The following is a 17300-nucleotide window of genomic DNA, read 5'->3' on the forward strand; positions in this document are numbered from 1 at the left end:
CGCAAAAAATTGAATTTAAATTTTATGTTTAATTTTAATTTAATTTTAATTTAATTAAAGTTTTTTTTCTTCATTAAAATTTGTTTGAATTCCACGAACAGGTGCCTAAACATCATAATTCATGTTTGAAATTCTGACAAATTGCCTTTTTATTCATAAAATTAAAATTAAAATGAAATGAAAATTAAATTGAAATTAAATTTTAATGTCAATTTTCATAAAAAAATTAAAATTAAAATATTTTCACAAAATAATTAAACTAAAATTTAATTTCAATTTAATTTTAATTTAATTTAATTTTTTTTCTTTATCAAAATTTGTCTGAATTTCACGAACAGTTGCCTGAACATCTTAATTCATGTTTGAAATTTAAAGAAATTGTCATTTTATTCAGACGTTCATTAGTGTCTGAAAAAAGTCTACAAAAGGTGTGTGAAATTCCCACGTTCGTTTTTGCATTTTTAAATTTTATATTCTCTCCACATTCATAATAAACTGGATCAACTTGAATAATGCTGCACAAGACTGCTAATCGCTATTTAAAAAAATAAAGTGTCCAGCATGGAAAACGCACCACTAAAACCGTAATATCCAGTTGGAGTAGAATCCATTGAAGGCTGATAACCCGCGGGTGTGTTGCCGAGGCGATTGTTTCTACGCTCAATCGCATGTTAAATGGTTTGTTTTCATTCCTCATTATCTCCGGGGTTTATTATTCCCCCTGTTATCGAATTTATAACCTGTGACGTCAGAATTATCGCTGGCAGAATTACAACAAAGAGCCATAACAATAAGGACGAATAAGCGGGGGAAGAGGGTGGAAAAAAATTTCGATAGCGCCGAGCTAAACGGGGAATTGGAAAACACCAGTTCAATCGTTAATTCTCCGCTTATCGCCACTCGAAAATTGAATTTTTATCGCTGCAATTCAACTCTCGCACCACCGAAATGTATCAGTAACCCGCGAAGTCATCTCCAGCCTCAATCCAATGATAATTCGGCTCTGGTTTCATTGTCTTATGAAATTATGTAATTTTGCGATTATTCCAAACACAAAAGCAAGCGATGAGGCAATCCTCCATGCAATTTCAATTAGAATCATCACAAGGATTATCTCATCTAGTCGACAATTACCGCAGCCTGATAAACAAAACAATTTCTCATTAGAAACTTGAGCAAGAAATCGCTATCACTGAATTTCTTTTTCCGACAATCGATATTATTTCTATCCTCTTCTTTGAAAAAATCACGTTATTAAATTGCATCAGAAAGGTCGCTTACGAAATAGTACTCGCATTCTGCGAGTCTCTTTATCAAGCTCCGAGAAATCGTTTGCGGAGGGGAGAAGCGGTTTTGCGGGGAAAAAAATAAATCTGTCTAAATATCGCTATCGTTACATCGGTGAGCGGTTTATCGCTGAGTTTGCCTTCACGCCTCGAGGCTTGATAGCTCCGGACAGACTTGCATCATTCATTTACGCTGGAGTTTGAAATTTTTACGTGGGTTACATCATTGAAAATGGGGCATTCATTCATTCAGCCATTTTCGATGAACTTCCCGATGGCAATCTGATTGAACTTGATTGGCGATCATAAATAGTCATCGAGTGCGAGGGGATTCCATGTGAAATCGGCGTGGACTTTTCCTCGTGCGATAGGAGAGGAAAAATTTTTATAGTGAAAAATGAAATTCCGTTGAATTATATCGTAATCGTGACGATTGCTGATGTATTGAGCACGACGGGGCTTTTTTATTGTCAGTAATGGGGGAACGGCCGGTTTTTAAGGTATTTGTTAGAGCTTTAAGGGTTTTCAAGCACTTTGGCTATTTTTTTCTTCAGTGAAATGTTTTATATTGACCCGAAGCTTTCGGACGTTTTACGATGATTTTATAAACATAAGAAAACATTTTAAAAATCTGGAAAACAAATTGGAAAGTATTTTTGCAGGAAAATTAATGAAATAATTTAAAAATTGCAATTTTTTAAAATTACAAGCGTTTTCTATAAATAATTTATAAACAATCAATGTTCCATCATAAAAATCATTTGTTCGAAACCGTAACGAATTTATTTATATTCAGAATTCAGAAAGAATATTCAGAATTTTACCGAAAGTTTCAACAATTTCAATTATTTATTTATACAACAAATGTTAAAAAAAATTAAAAATTTTTCGGACATTTTACAATGATTTTATTATTTAAACTTTGTAGGTCTGAATTTGAATTTCAATATTAAACCATTAGAAAACACTTTAAAAATCTGAAAAAAATAGGAAAGTTGGCTTTTGCGGAAAAATTAATGAAATAATTAAAAAACTGCAATTTTTAAAAATTACGAACTTTTTCTGTAAATAACTTGTAAACAATCAATGTTTCATCATAAAAATCATTCATTCAGAATTATTTTTCATTAGTTTTATTGATATATTATAATGTTCATTTAATTAATGTTACCCTATTATCAAAAATAATTATAATGAATTATTGGATCATCATATTACATTCTGATTACAATAAATTCGCTGATATTTCATAGAATACACAAATGAGACTGTATATCACATAAAACATGTTTTCACATACATATTGTTCCCGCGTAAGCAGAAATGATATGAACAATCATGTTATTGTGAACAAATTTGATTAATTGAATATAAACAAATGCGGATGAATCTACTCTGGCGCTCGTATGTCTGGGTTCATCCGAAATTTACGACATGACGAGTTGTCACTATCGCTGGCTGAATTTCGAAATAGCCAGGAAGCTGAACTGATTGGATAGTCAGTGGAAAGAAGATAACGAAGGCTTATTGGAACAGATGTTTGGCGACGTAAAAAAAGTATTCTTTATTTACTGATTTGCTAAAGTATATCGTAATAAAACATAATGTTATTTTTGAAAATATCGAGTTGAAGCATACGGAATGAAAACTTGTCAGCACAGAATTTATGCGAATAAAACGTAAAATTTCCCGTAATTTTCGTTTTAACAACAACAAGAATCAATTAGTACATTGAAGAATGAAAAAAATCCAGTGAAAATGACTGAACAAACTCACAAATTTCATTGTTCGTTACCAAAAAATGACGTTTCAAAATCGAAAATTGAACTTCTGCCTCTCATTTTTCCCCTCCAGCTAAAAATTCCTGAGTCATAAGTTGCTCTCCGATTACTCAGGACAAATGGTAATTTTTACTGTCATTTTTTTCCTCATGTGTCAACAACTCTCATTGACTCCCAAATATTCCTCAAATAACACAAGATTGTCATTTCAATAATTCAAGTGCAAAATATTACAATTCAAAGGTAATCGCCTGCCTCAGCATACATTAAATTCTTATCTGACGCAACATAAGAGTCGTGTGTACAACGCTCGATATAAAAGCGGAGGAACAAATGGTCGTCAAGTCAGTGCTATCAAGACTGGTCAGGAGTGAAGTGTGAATACCGCTAATTTCAGTGCAATAAAAATCGTACGAATAATCACATCTTCCATTGAAGACTATTCCATATCGAAGTGTGCGGATAAATCTGGGGAATTGTGCAATGAACAAAACTAAAGCTACTCTGGCGATGGAGATTCCCCGGAAATTGGATAAGATGACGAAGAAGTGCAAGCCTCAATTCAACCTCGACTACTCGTACTTCAAAACCGCGATGTCAAAGCGTCGAAGAACAGCGGCAACTCGAGAGCTGAGTAAGAATAAATGCCCTTCATGCCCTTCAATGCCAACCGATTTGCCAAATTGCCGAGATAAAACTGATGATGAATTGTTTCCAGCAAAAATAGCTTACTCGATGCCGCACAGCGTGATATCATTAGCGGAGGGGATGCCGAACGAGGAAACTTTCCCTATCGCTGAAATTTCCCTCAAGTTGGTTGATGGCACGAGTCTCGTTCTGGATGGTGATGAACTTGGGGTTGCACTCCAGTACATTCCGAGTCAGGGATATCCACCGCTTGTTGAGGTAATGAGAAGTTGGAAATACATCTCAACAACGTTGAATGTCTATTTGATGTCGTTGGTTGAAGTCAATTGGAAAGTGTCTGCAGATGAAACACATTTGAGTCATTTCAAACTTATGATGTCTTATTTGCACTGACTATCGTATAATTCTGGAGAGCGTATGGCAAAGGGTGCCCAAAGTTCAGCAATTTTTCTTGTCCTTCATCTACAAAATTGACGTACTTACGTCCAAATAATCCGTACATATGTGATTCTTCCTGATGATTCTCCCCACATAAAATCTCATGTCAAATGATTCTTCCACGCAGGCAATGAGAGACTACCAAAAGAGAGCGCATAACCCCCCGCTCTGGGAGAGTCGAGACATTGTAGTGGTGGCAGGAAGTCAAGATGGTTTGAGCAAAGCTTTGGAAGCCATCATCGGACCCGGGGACCCGATCCTCGTGCAGGATCCCTTCTACCCGGGAGCTAGTGTTGTTGTAAGTCCCCAGGAAAACCTCCCCCACCCCAACCAAACTGATCACCATAATCAAGTCACCTTCTGATCCATCTACACAGCTTTCTCCGCTGCAAGCCGAGATAATTCCCGTCAAGCAGGACAAGCTCGGCATCATCCCGGAGAATCTCCGAGAGACCCTGATAAAGAGGGAATCCGAGGGAAAAGAGATGCCAAAGTTGATGTACATCAACGCATCTGGGGCAAATCCGACGGGTACAGTCATCCCCTTGGACAGGCGGAAGGAGATCTACAGAATCGCCTGCGAATACAATTTCCTCATTCTCGATGACGATCCGTATCACTTCATGTGCTTCGACGTAAGTGAAAATCCATCCCTTCGCGATCATTCTCATCATAATTTTTGGAATGAATCGTTCGCGCTTAAGTCATCAAGTCTCATCCCAAAAGCTGACACATTCGACTAAAGCAATGAGTTTCGTATTATTACGTCTTCCAGGAGCAGCCGAAGACCTTTCTGTCCCTCGACACAGAGGGCCGAGTAATCCGATTAGATTCATTCTCGAAGGTCCTGGCCAGTGGCTTGAGACTGGGTCTAATCACAGCAGCAACTCCCCTCGTCGCAAGCATAGAACTACACATGCAGAGCAGTCATCTACACGCATCAACGTTATCACAGGTTAGTGGCACCAGTTAGTAAATAAGAAACAAATCCAATTGACATGATCGTCGAGTGGATTTTTAATCGCTGAGTTATGAGTAGTTCAATCTAATCATCTGAATTCACTAAAGAGAAGAAGGGAACTATGACCGCGGCGCGTGTCTACTTATCGGAATTGATTGAGGAAGTTCAAACGGGTCGTTTAGAGTCACTTCAATCTGTACATTGCACGTCACATGAATTATTGACGATTATTGACGATTAATCGTTAAAACGAGTTATCGGTTTTCCTGTTATCAGGTCCTGTTTTATAAAATGTACAAGACCTGGGGATACAAAGGCTTCATGAAGCATTACGCTTTCATCAGGTCGTTCTACAAGGAGCGACGGGATAAGATGATGGAATTCGCAAGGAAGCATCTCAAAGGTATGAGAACAAGTACTAAAACTTTACAAAGTCGGAGATTTTTCAAAAGCAAGGAGGAAACAGAATCTAACTGAATCTTCGGATCACATCTAGATTTGGCCGAGTTTGATGTACCGAGCGGTGGATTCTTCTTGTGGATCAAGGTCAAAGGAATTGAAGACACCTGGAAAATGGTCATGCAGAATGGGGTGAAGAACGGCGTTTTGCTGGCTCCGGGTGCTGCTTTCATGGCAGATCCTTCGGAGTCTTGCAGCGCCATCCGTGCAAGTTATGCTAAAGCTTCGTATGAGGAGATGGAATTGGTAAGTTATCGAGGGGGAGTACACCCTTGTTACCCTCGTGTTACCCTTCGTCACCTCGTAACTTCTGAAGGTGTTACTCTTTAGAAAGCGATGAAGGGTAGCAAGGGGTAGGTGATTGTGTTACCCTTCACCGCTCTGCCTCGGACGCCCTTCAGTACCTGTGCCTGATTGTGCAGAACTCTACTGTTCACTGTTCACAGGCAATGGAGCGGCTCTCACGGCTCATAAGGGAAGAGTTGCGGTTGCGGGCCGATGATAACACGTAACCACGGAGTCATCTGATCATCAATAGATGAAGATACTTCTGGGATAAACACACGTGCAGTGATAACTGTCCGTCAGTATCTTGACGCAATCTAGGGGGAATTAGATGCAGCGACTATAGATAATATTGTAATCTTAGGAGATGAGAGCTTTCGGGGCCTACAGAGAGAATTTAATCATTTCGGGTAACGAATTTCTAGTATAAAGGAAGACTGTAAATGCTTGTCGAGACAATTTGAGTCTTGCTGGTAACACCTGGTGAGAGAAACTGCAGGAAGTAAACCTTTGGCATGGGAAATATACGTTTTTATTTTGTCTTTGTTCATTTATTACTATTATAATGTGATGTCGCGAGACGTGAGAGAAACGAGACGAGACGAGACAAACAAGACGCGACGAGACAAACGAGACAAGAGACTTAACGAGACGAGTCATTCGAGACAATGACAGAAACGAGACGAGACAAGAGAATGGTTTCCTGACAACGAGACGAGACGATAAGATGCAGTTTCCTCTTGTCGTCTCGTCTCGCGGCATCACAGCTTATCAATGCATCCAGAGCATCTGACGATCTCCAGAGCTCTCTTCAAGTGACTGAGAATAATTTACCGATGGAGGGTAACCGAGCCACCGCTCAGTTATCCTCCGCAAGGACAATATCATCAGGATTCTATAGAACCCTTGGTCCTGCCATCAGGAAGCGCCATCATCATGGCAATAGCATACTATCACGGCAAGTCTCTTGTTCCTCTTTCGGAGAAAGCTGAATGAAGTCAATATCATTCAATCGTCAATTCTTGGTGACTCGTGATGAAGCCATTCATGAAATGTCACGACGATAACAACTCCACCGGTTTTTTACTGACATTCCCGCGAAATTATTACTGACTAATGACTTCTCAATGACTAGATCGACTTTACACACCTTTGACGTATCTCGACGCATGCGCAGGTCTCACTAATCACAATAGAACAGATACAGAGGAAATGTGAGCAAGCCGCAAGTTGAAAATGAGCAGAACAGACGAAAGCCAACTCGACTCCTCTCACTTAACGCTAAACATCTTAACTACCAATTAATTTGCTGGAAATTAATTTAATCTGGCTGGCAACATAAACAGCCGGGACTTGTCCTGCTACCTTCGCTCTCAAATCTACACTTTGATGTCATTAAAAGTTTCTCATTGCAATCATTCCGTTTTGAATAGGATTTAATTCCTCAGGACGGTTGAATGTCTTGTTCATCTGGACGTGGAGAGAACAGTGCGGGAAAAATTGTAGTGCTTGTCATTTAGCGTGCTGTATGGAGAGCAGGAAAGTTCCTCAATTTTTGTAGGAAAGCGCAAGGAAAGTTCAGGGGCGAAGTTGTTGAACGATTCAAGACTAGTTAGCTTAGTTTTTGAGGATTTTCTCAGAATCTAAGGAAGATAGCAACATTTTTGTAAGAACATTTTTTGTGGTGCTTGATGAGCTCTATAAAAAAGGTTATTACAAAAATTTTGCTATCTGCTTGACATTACGAGATATTTACTGAAAATTGATCAACAGTCGAAATGTGGATTCACTTGGATTAAAATTATTAGAAAATTAGAAGATCGCGGGGGATTTTACAGTAAAAAAGACCTAGAAATGGATTTCGCTCTACGATTACTCGATGTGCAAGAAATTTTCTTCCAAAAAAAATTTTCTCCTGAAATTTTCCCTCCACGAAATTACAACTATGGATTTAGGGTTATAGCCACTATTTTCCTCATGCACAGGAGGGTAAAATCCCATGGTGCCATGGGGAGATATAGTGTATATTAAAAGACGTTTCGGGGGTTGTCGGGGGAGTCGTGGAGGGTATCAGCCCGATCATACGAATGGCCACATTTTCGTCCGCGGGATTTGGTAAACAACCTATTCCCACTTCCTCCTTAGCGACTCGCCGGAAATTCTCACTTCCATCTCCCGATCAAAACTCCCCAGAAAAAATACCAGAACTCGCTGAAACATCTCCCCCACCCGAGGTACTCACCTAAACTGCATTTTCGGGGGCTGCATGCGCCAGCCGAGTAACAGACCTCATCTCACCAATTCCCGCGGTATTTCGCTCCCATAAAAAATTTTACAACACGAAGGAAAAACAGCATTTTACAACGCAGGTAAGGAGAGCCCGAGTAAAATGCCTCCGGTGAAAAAAACAGAACGAAAAAAGACAAAATGAGAAATGGGGGTCGTGCAATACGATTGAAAAACGTGACTGTTTCGAGTCTTGGAAAAATAAAAAAAATGCAGAAACGGAAACAGAAAAGGAGAGTCGACAAATCGGAATAGGGGATGGAGAGTTAAATGAAACGCAGGATGAGGGAGAGAAATAAATAAATAATAGAAGACGAAATTTTTTTAATGACGCAGCTAAACAATTCTTGTGCTGGCCCTAGGAACTAGTGACATTAAATTAAATTGTTGAGTGAAAAAATTTAAGAGTAAAAAACTGACGTAATTTCACATTTTATTAGAAACTCCAGAATTTCTATCAATTTTCGTTTTCACTGACCGCCCATTCAATAAACCCCGAACAATAAACTAGGAGAGTAGCAATACCGAGACGATTGAAAATCCTCACTGTCTCGAGTCTCGGGAAAAATACCCAAAACAACGGAAACAGAAAAAAAGAGTCGTCAAATCCGAATGAGGGATGGAGAGTCAAATAAAACGCAGAGCGAATGAACGGAGAGAAATAAATAAGTAAGAAGAGACGAAAGGAGAAAAAACGAAAGAGACAGGAAGTGCTGGAGATTCTGGCGTAAGTCTTGACGCTGTGTTTCGCTCTGTCTCTCTGTGCGATGTATACCGTAGTGGCAAGGGGGTTATTCCCAGGGGGTGGGTGAGGGGGTGGGACGATGAGCGCTAGTCGAGCGAGGAGATTCTGCGGAGGTGAGTGCGAGGCAGGAGTTCTGCCCAGGGAGAGGGCCTGGAGAGGGGCAAAGGGGGAGGGGAATGGGAATGGTCGGCAAGAGGGTGAGGGGGTAACAGAGGGGTAGTGCAGTTTCGTGTTGGCATTACTCTTGATTTCCGTGGTGACGTCGCTACCTCTCGCTATATATACCTCTAGCCACTACTCCCCCTTGTCTTGTGTTTTGCCGTTTCTCCGAGTCCATATTCCCTCTCTCTGTTTTCGTCCCCCCTGTGTGTGGGCATAGCCCACGTGTACGGATGTACTTTGGGAGGTTGATGTGGCACTACTGCGGAACCATTGGCCATGGACCTATCCGGGAGATAGATCTCCACGGTTTTCTCGGGGATCTGGTGGAGTCGGACTTCAGCCGGGTTTTCCTCGGTGTTTCGTTCCTTTTGTGGATTTTTTTTTTTCAATGCTGGGGGGCGATCGGAAAATGCGGTCTGATGGGTTTATTTCGAGGGCGAAATTGCGATTCTTGGGAATTTTTGGGAGGGGAACAGACGCATTGAGAAAAAATTTAATTCTGTTAATCCAATTTTTTTAAGACATGAATTTATGGGGAAATTGCGTATGGAAATTTCGGGCATTTATTTGAATGAAACGAATGTGCGGAGAGAAAGGGTGGATTAAAATTATGTAGAAGATAGGGGAAAAATTTACTACATTATTGTTTACTAAAGTTTCACTGAAATTTCAAGGAATTTTGTCGTTGAAAATTCATAATTCCATGGAAAAATCCGGGGAGAATGTACATTTCAGTTTAATTATTCCGAGAGAATTAATGGAAAACTAGAAAAATGCAAATGCTCTTCTTGAATTCCAGATTCCTCTGAATTTCCAGGGAATTCTTTAAAAATCCTGGAGATCCGAGAATTTAAGAGTTAAACTAAAAAAAAGTTCAATTATTACATAAAAATTGAAGAAAAAAAATCAAGAGAATTCCGGCAATTTCTACAGAAATGATGGAAAAAAATGCGTTGGGGTAACCCCAGCGCACCCTTAAAGGGTTAAACTCCACGATGTATCGCAATATTACGTCAATGCGAGCACTGCAAGACCCATTCGAATATCTCCGATTTTACGTGATTCAAAAAAAGGGTTTGATCTCATTGAGGGACACACAGTGGCCGCGATGGCAATATTGCCAACGATTGCCCAGTAAATATCGGCACGAAAGGTTATAGCCCAGGCTCAGTGTGGCCCCCGTAAACCAAGACATTAAATTTTATAATATTGCGCTGTGTCTCGTGCTACAGCGGGCCCCCTTTCACCCTCGCCCCCTCAGCCCCCTGCGCATACCTCTCCACCCATCGTTGCTTTTATTGGCTATTTACAGAGGAAATGGCTTCTAAATTAACTGCAGAACTGCCAGGATCACCTTGATATTTTCCCCGGGAAATGCAAAAAATTTTTACACAGCAGTTACTCACTACACGAGAGAAAAAAGTTGGTGAAAAATTGCCGAACGAGAGAAGTAATCGCGGAGCTAACTAGATTTTCGGTATTTTTTACCCTGCACTAGAGGAGAATTGTACGCAATATTGAGCAATCATTCACGTTCACTGGGATAATTTCTGGTGGAATGCAGGGGAAATTTGACAGTTTCGGCGCAAATTACCCTCTCGTTCAGTAAATGTTCCCGGGCCAAGTACAACGAAAAAGTACACTGACAGAATGATTCATTTATTTCAAACGAGATTCGTTAACTATAACTAATCCGTTCGTTAACAATAACTAATCCGTTCTATCAGTGTAGTAAAAATCGAGTTCGCTCCGCGATTAGGGTATAACCAGACAAATAGATAGAAAAATTTATACTTCATACCAATATTAATAGCGATGATTTAATGATCGCTAAACATGAAAACCCCAATTTTCTTGAATTTACAAGAAAATGAAAAATTTCATGAACGCTTTCACACGATTGCTTGACGTCTTTGGCAATTCTCCTCCAACTTTTTTCTCCGTGCGCTCACTTCGGTTTTCCCATACTCATTCCGGGCTCCTCATGGGTGTGAACAAACAATGCAGCCGTCAGGGGCTGCGCCCTTGCGCTGAACCGAATCCCTGAGCAGTTAAAGTTAAAATTACCCCGAATCGATATATCGACGATTCGTCTGTACATCGTCGACGGGATTTACCAGGCGAATTGCCCGGTCACCATTTTTAATTGGCGGCTCCCGCTGGGAGGCATCGCGAGTCAAGGGTGATACTCATTCAAAACCTCGGATTGTTCCATTGATAACAACAATCCCAATGACGCAACAGAAAATTCGAAAAATGCAAATGACTTTCGCCTCGGCAATTTCCACTTCCTCCGGGCGATTCGAGTCAAGTCGGCGATAGTTGTAAAAACCCAGTGAAGTTAGTCTCCATTCGCTCTGGCGGGCCACCCCACGTCGGATTACCCGGACCCCATAGAGGGAAAAATGTAATATAAAAGGCTTAGGCTGCTAAGCCGTTAATATGTTGTACGGCGATGCCACGAAAAAGGTGATGTGTATGTATGTCATCAACGCACAAACATATGTCCCGGGATGATCATGTGTATGCGTATCACCCCCGCAGGGGTGAGGGACCATTTTGGGGTTGACTTTTATCGTTGCATTAGGGCCATTTGAATTCGATTCACTGGAGGAGGTCAATCGTTTTTATTTTCTTTAGGAAAAATAAGTGTTCGGGAAATGAAGAGCTGCACGGCGAGAAAATTGTGGGACATATTTTGGTTCAATGAAAAAATACCGGTTTGTGGGGAATATTTTACGATTCGTCACTGGATCATTTTTTCCCCTTTGTGTCCCCAATTTTAAGGACATTCATACATTCCAGACGTTCTGGGTCTCTTGTAGACAGACAAAATCTTCATTTGAATCAATTAAAAAACTTTATTTGAAGTCTTTTATATTTTTTATTTTTTCTTTTATATTTTTTACTTTTCTTTTATATTTTTTATATTTTTTACTTGTTTCAAGAATGTCGTTGTTAGAAATGAATGAATCTTGTTTAAAAAAGACTGTAATGATAAAAAATGAAGAATTTATTAATTTCAAATAATTTCTGTATTAAATTCAAGGGAACAATTTATTCATTGCAAATAAATTTTTCTTATTTTAAGAAAATCACATGGTTCTGTATTTTGTGAAGAAAATTCGAAATTATGTTCTAGACATATTCACGTACCATATGCAGAAAAAAGCCATTTCACATCGCCTCATTTTCCCGTAATAATTATAGCATTTATATTGGTATAACAAAATATTTTATCAAGTTAGAATAACAGTGGATTTGTTTAACAAAACAAATTTCTCAATATAAGAAAAATCTCAATTCATTATCAAAGAATTTATCTGGATCAAATGAAGATTTATTAATAATGAAAAAATATTTATTAATAATTTCCAACATGAATTAATTAATTATGTTTGGGCAACTATTAGTCTGAAATTGAGACAAATTTTCATTTCATTCAGACGTTCTGAATAAAATGAAAATCTGTCTGAAAAATTTCTACACAAGGTGTGTGAAATTCAGAGATTCATTTTAAAATTCGCTTCACCTGACGTACAAATCATTTCAAATTTTCCCCATGACAATTATCAAAGAGCCCGATGACATAAAAATTCCACCCCGTCAATTCCAATAAACATCATCACCCCGAGCGCCCAAAGATGTTTATCGAAATCGTACGCACCTCAAAAAGATAAAACGCAACACATCCCCCCGACTCTCTCGTTGACAAATCCACACGCCGAAATATTCAGCACAATGTGCAGCAAACCCGGGGGCTCCAGAAACACCTAATATATTTGCGTTTGAATTATGCTCCCCATAGAGGGTGTTTCGACTGTATCCCGACGACACGAGATGCGCAATGGCCGGCACGTGTCGACACGTGAGCGAAAACTAATTGAGATATGAAATTTACTCCGGGGGGCGCTATTACATGCGTCGTTGCATTGCCGGCGAATTCCTCACATGACTCCGTCAAATTGAATCATTTTTGTTTCCAAACATGCTTCATTTCTGGATCAACAATCAACAGTTCAGCAACAATTTCCATTAAATAGTGAGGAGGTGCATGGAGAGAAAAGTTGGATAACAATTACGCGGTTAAAAATTTTTGTGTGAATTTTCCGGTACACTTTTTGGAAATTTTCATCGAATTTGATTCTAAATACTGAAATTTCAAGGAATTTCGTCATTGAAAATTAGGATTTTCGGGGAAAAATCAAAGAGAACTATAAATTTCAGTTCCATTTTTCTCCCGGTAAATATTCAAAAAAATATTTCAAAAAAAAAAAAAATTGGTAAAAATTCCAAGTTTTAGTTCAGCAACAGTTTCAGTTCAGCAACAATTTCCATTAAATAGTGAGCAGGTGCATAGAGAGAAAAGTTGGATAACAATTACGCGGTTAAAAATTTTTTGTGTGAATTTTCCGGTACACTTTTTGGAAATTTTCATCGAATTTGATTCTAAATACTGAAATTTCAAGGAATTTCGTCATTGAAAATTAGGATTTTCGGGGAAAAATCAAAGAGAACTATAAATTTCAGTTCCATTTTTCTCCCGGTAAATATTCAAAAAAATATTTCAAAAAAAAAAAAAATTGGTAAAAATTCCAAGTTTTAGTTCAGCAACAGTTTCAGTTCAGCAACAATTTCCATTAAATAGTGAGCAGGTGCATAGAGAGAAAAGTTGGATAACAATTACGCGGTTAAAAATTTTTTGTGTGAATTTTCCGGTACACTTTTTGGAAATTTTCATCGAATTTGATTCTAAATACTGAAATTTCAAGGAATTTCGTCATTGAAAATTAGGATTTTCGGGGAAAAATCAAAGAGAACTATAAATTTCAGTTCCATTTTTCTCCCGGTAAATATTCAAAAAAATATTTCAAAAAAAAAAAAAATTGGTAAAAATTCCAAGTTTTAGTTCAGCAACAGTTTCAGTTCAGCAACAATTTCCATTAAATAGTGAGCAGGTGCATAGAGAGAAAAGTTGGATAACAATTACGCGGTTAAAAATTTTTTGTGTGAATTTTCCGGTACACTTTTTGGAAATTTTCATCGAATTTGATTCTAAATACTGAAATTTCAAGGAATTTCGTCATTGAAAATTAGGATTTTCGGGGAAAAATCAAAGAGAACTATAAATTTCAGTTCCATTTTTCTCCCGGTAAATATTCAAAAAAATATTTCAAAAAAAAAAAAAATTGGTAAAAATTCCAAGTTTTAGTTCAGCAACAGTTTCAGTTCAGCAACAATTTCCATTAAATAGTGAGCAGGTGCATAGAGAGAAAAGTTGGATAACAATTACGCGGTTAAAAATTTTTTGTGTGAATTTTCCGGTACACTTTTTGGAAATTTTCATCGAATTTGATTCTAAATACTGAAATTTCAAGGAATTTCGTCATTGAAAATTAGGATTTTCGGGGAAAAATCAAAGAGAACTATAAATTTCAGTTCCATTTTTCTCCCGGTAAATATATTCTTCAAAAAAAAAAAAATTGGTAAAAATTCCAAGTTTTACCAAAAAGTCGGTGGACTTTGAAATTAATTAGAAATTGAAAAATATGTTCTTCTATAAAATCTATAAAATTACATTTAAATGTACAGTAATCATTGATTTGTCGATGACAAATCAATTAAATTTTACACTTTCAATTGCAAAAATTTCCACGAAATTCATCATAATTTTCAATGACGTGGATAATTTCTTAAATTTGGTAGAACTGTGCACTGGGACCGCAAATATTCCAACTATACACAATTTCTTGCGCGAAAACTGAGCGATTCGGTAGGCCAACGAGTGGCAATAAATCCCGAGTTTGGAGTCAAGTTTTTCGTGTAAATCTTGCCACGTTTTAGCGGTAAGTCCGGCTTCTCAGCCTGAGGGGATCAAGCGTTGCAGACTGGATGGCGTGTTAGTATCCCAGGGAAAGAGGTAGGATCCGCTGCTGCTGCTGCTGTGTAGTTCGCTCTCGATGCTGTAAAATCCACTTGTCGAGTTTTAAATTGACATGCAGGAAAATACCTCGAAAGATACACGAATTACATTTGGATGAAGAGTCTGCAGACGGAATGATGCATTTTTGCATCGGTAGATCTGGCCTCATTTTCAAGATGAGGAACGTGCCCTCAAAATGGCGGGTGACCAGTCGAAATTCACTCTGCGCGGAGAGAAAAGTTGGATAAAAATTACGAGAGTGCAAGAGGTAATCGTGAGCAAAATTAGTTCGATGAAAAAACACCTACGCGTTTCAATATTTTACGATTCATTCGATAAAAAAACGTCAGACCAGAGGATAGACGGTGGCTTAACAATAGACAGACCCTCATTTTTAATGGTTACAAGATCTATGCGCGCGCTCTCGCGCGCGCTGATCTATTCATTTCAGGAGCGAAGCGGTAAACCGGGTTAAGTCGATTTTAACTGTTGGCCAGTTTTTGACGAATATCTCGGAATCTAAAAGAGATACAAAAATTGTTGTTATAACCTTTTTTGTAGAGCCAACTGAGGGTTACAAAAAAGGTCGTGAGCAAAATTTTGCTATCTCTCTTAGATTCCGAGATATTCATCAAAAAATGGCCAAAAGGAAAAATCGACTTAACCCGGTTTACCGCTTCGCTACTGATTTGTTGAAATGAAAAAATGGAATTCATTGAATTTCATTTTCTCATGAATACCTTATAAATATTGATAATGAATCAAAGACAATTCGACTAATGATTGAAGTGAATAGCGAAGGACAGTAAAAGAATCTATAAAGAATTTTTCATTTTCAATTAATTATCTTCAATTTTTTTTAAATAATCGGTCTCCATGAAAGGACAGAATTTATTAATTTCACCGATGATATATATATATACATGTGATATATATATATATATGAATTTTTTTTTCACGTCATATATATATGTATAAATATGTGATTTTATCGTCCAAATATCGACACCTTCACACGTCCCATTTTGCCCCACTTTTCATTAATTTCGGGGGATTCTTTTCACCTTATTTTCAATCTCGCGTCCATTGCTATCTCCCAAACGCCAATAAGCACGGAAAAGGGTATGAGTGGACTTCAGGTCGGACTATCTGGTGAGGGAGTTTCCCATGAATGGAGGGAAAATTGAAAAACTTCAACGTTGGAAGAAAATTGTCTCGGGCCCTGTGGCACAATTCCCTCTCTCCTTATCCGGGAAAAACTTAACTTTCCCGGGCGTCCCCATACATTTCGAAAACTAATTAAACTTTGGACACCCGCATGGACCCTCGGGCGGTAGAATAAAGGCAAAAGGGGGGTTTTCTTTATACGGTGTTTGTAAGGAGTTCATTTGCTGAAAATAGAATCGCGATGGTAAAATGAAAAAAATGTTGTTCATTAGTTGAGTAATAAATTTCAACTCAAATAACGAGAAGATGAAATTGATGGAGCAGAAATACTCATTACTTATTCATTATGAATTAATAATTTTATGCAGAATTATATTAATTCATTTGGTCATTCGTAATTGTTAATAAAAATTATTTCGATTCGGAGGGAATTGTCCCCTCCGAGGTGGAGGGAATTGTTCCCTCCGTATACTCAATTCTCAATTCAATTCTTGCATTTTTTTCTTCCGTGTGTACATGAAAATTAAAGCGACATTTGTTTTCCGCAGTTGATGCTGCATAAAAAAACAAATGTCACGATTTTATTTCTCCATTGAAAATCACCGAACCGTGAGATATACCCGGCAACGCGATACCATTACAAATGAAGTGGCAGTGCGATCGACTAGTGCCCGCGGGGCCCGGATGTTATAGACTTGTAAACGAGGCTTGAGAGTAGCTTCACCGTTAAATTGAAACGCTCGAAGGTAACGTCTAATGAATGCATCCCGGTGTGCCGGGGCTAATGCGCCCCCACATACACCTCTGCTTTATCTACCGAGCCCTCCCCCCTCCCCCCCCCGCCCCTTCAGTTCCTCGTATTTCTCCCTTGAAGCTGCAATTTTGCAATCGATCACTAGAACGCAATAATTTGAAAACGGTACTTCAGATCGTGCGGATTGTATCTGCGGGTCTGTGCACACAGTATCCGGACGGTTCGAGTGCCGGGAAAATTCATGAAAACCCGCTCCTGCGGGGAATTTTCAGGGATTATTGGTCGTATTACATTTTGTAATGGGTTGATTGTTACTTTCGTATGAATTCGAGGGTCAATTGGACAGTGTGGAATGCGAGCGGGCGAAATAGGGATTTTTGCGAGGAAAACAGTTGGAGAAAAATT

At 38.5% G+C, this 17300-nt stretch overlaps 1 protein-coding gene across 1 annotated transcript; it reads left to right on the forward strand.

Annotated features, from left to right (window-relative positions):
- The first annotated feature begins 3429 nt into the window (after positions 1-3429).
- Positions 3430-6385, forward strand: LOC107038241 (kynurenine/alpha-aminoadipate aminotransferase, mitochondrial). Its single transcript, XM_015257232.2, has 8 exons — positions 3430-3701; positions 3786-3973; positions 4281-4451; positions 4531-4788; positions 4929-5108; positions 5391-5517; positions 5611-5819; positions 6020-6385. The coding sequence occupies exons 1-8, from the start codon at positions 3551-3553 to the stop codon at positions 6083-6085; spliced, it is 1350 nt and encodes a 449-aa protein (XP_015112718.1). The 5' UTR covers positions 3430-3550; the 3' UTR covers positions 6086-6385.
- The last annotated feature ends 10915 nt before the right edge of the window (positions 6386-17300 follow it).

Source organism: Diachasma alloeum, unplaced genomic scaffold (genome assembly GCF_001412515.2).
Source record: "Diachasma alloeum isolate Michigan unplaced genomic scaffold, Dall2.0 Dall_scaffold_00279, whole genome shotgun sequence".
Taxonomy (NCBI): Eukaryota; Metazoa; Arthropoda; class Insecta; order Hymenoptera; family Braconidae; genus Diachasma; species Diachasma alloeum.

Coding starts and splice junctions, on each gene's coding strand:
- LOC107038241 (XM_015257232.2), top strand. CDS start 3,551: ATGAACAAAACTAAAGCTACTCTGGCGATGGAGATTCCCCGGAAATTG. Junction 4,452..4,530: donor ACCCGGGAGCTAGTGTTGTT/GTAAGTCCCCAG, acceptor CCATCTACACAG/CTTTCTCCGCTGCAAGCCGA. Junction 5,109..5,390: donor ACGCATCAACGTTATCACAG/GTTAGTGGCACC, acceptor TCCTGTTATCAG/GTCCTGTTTTATAAAATGTA.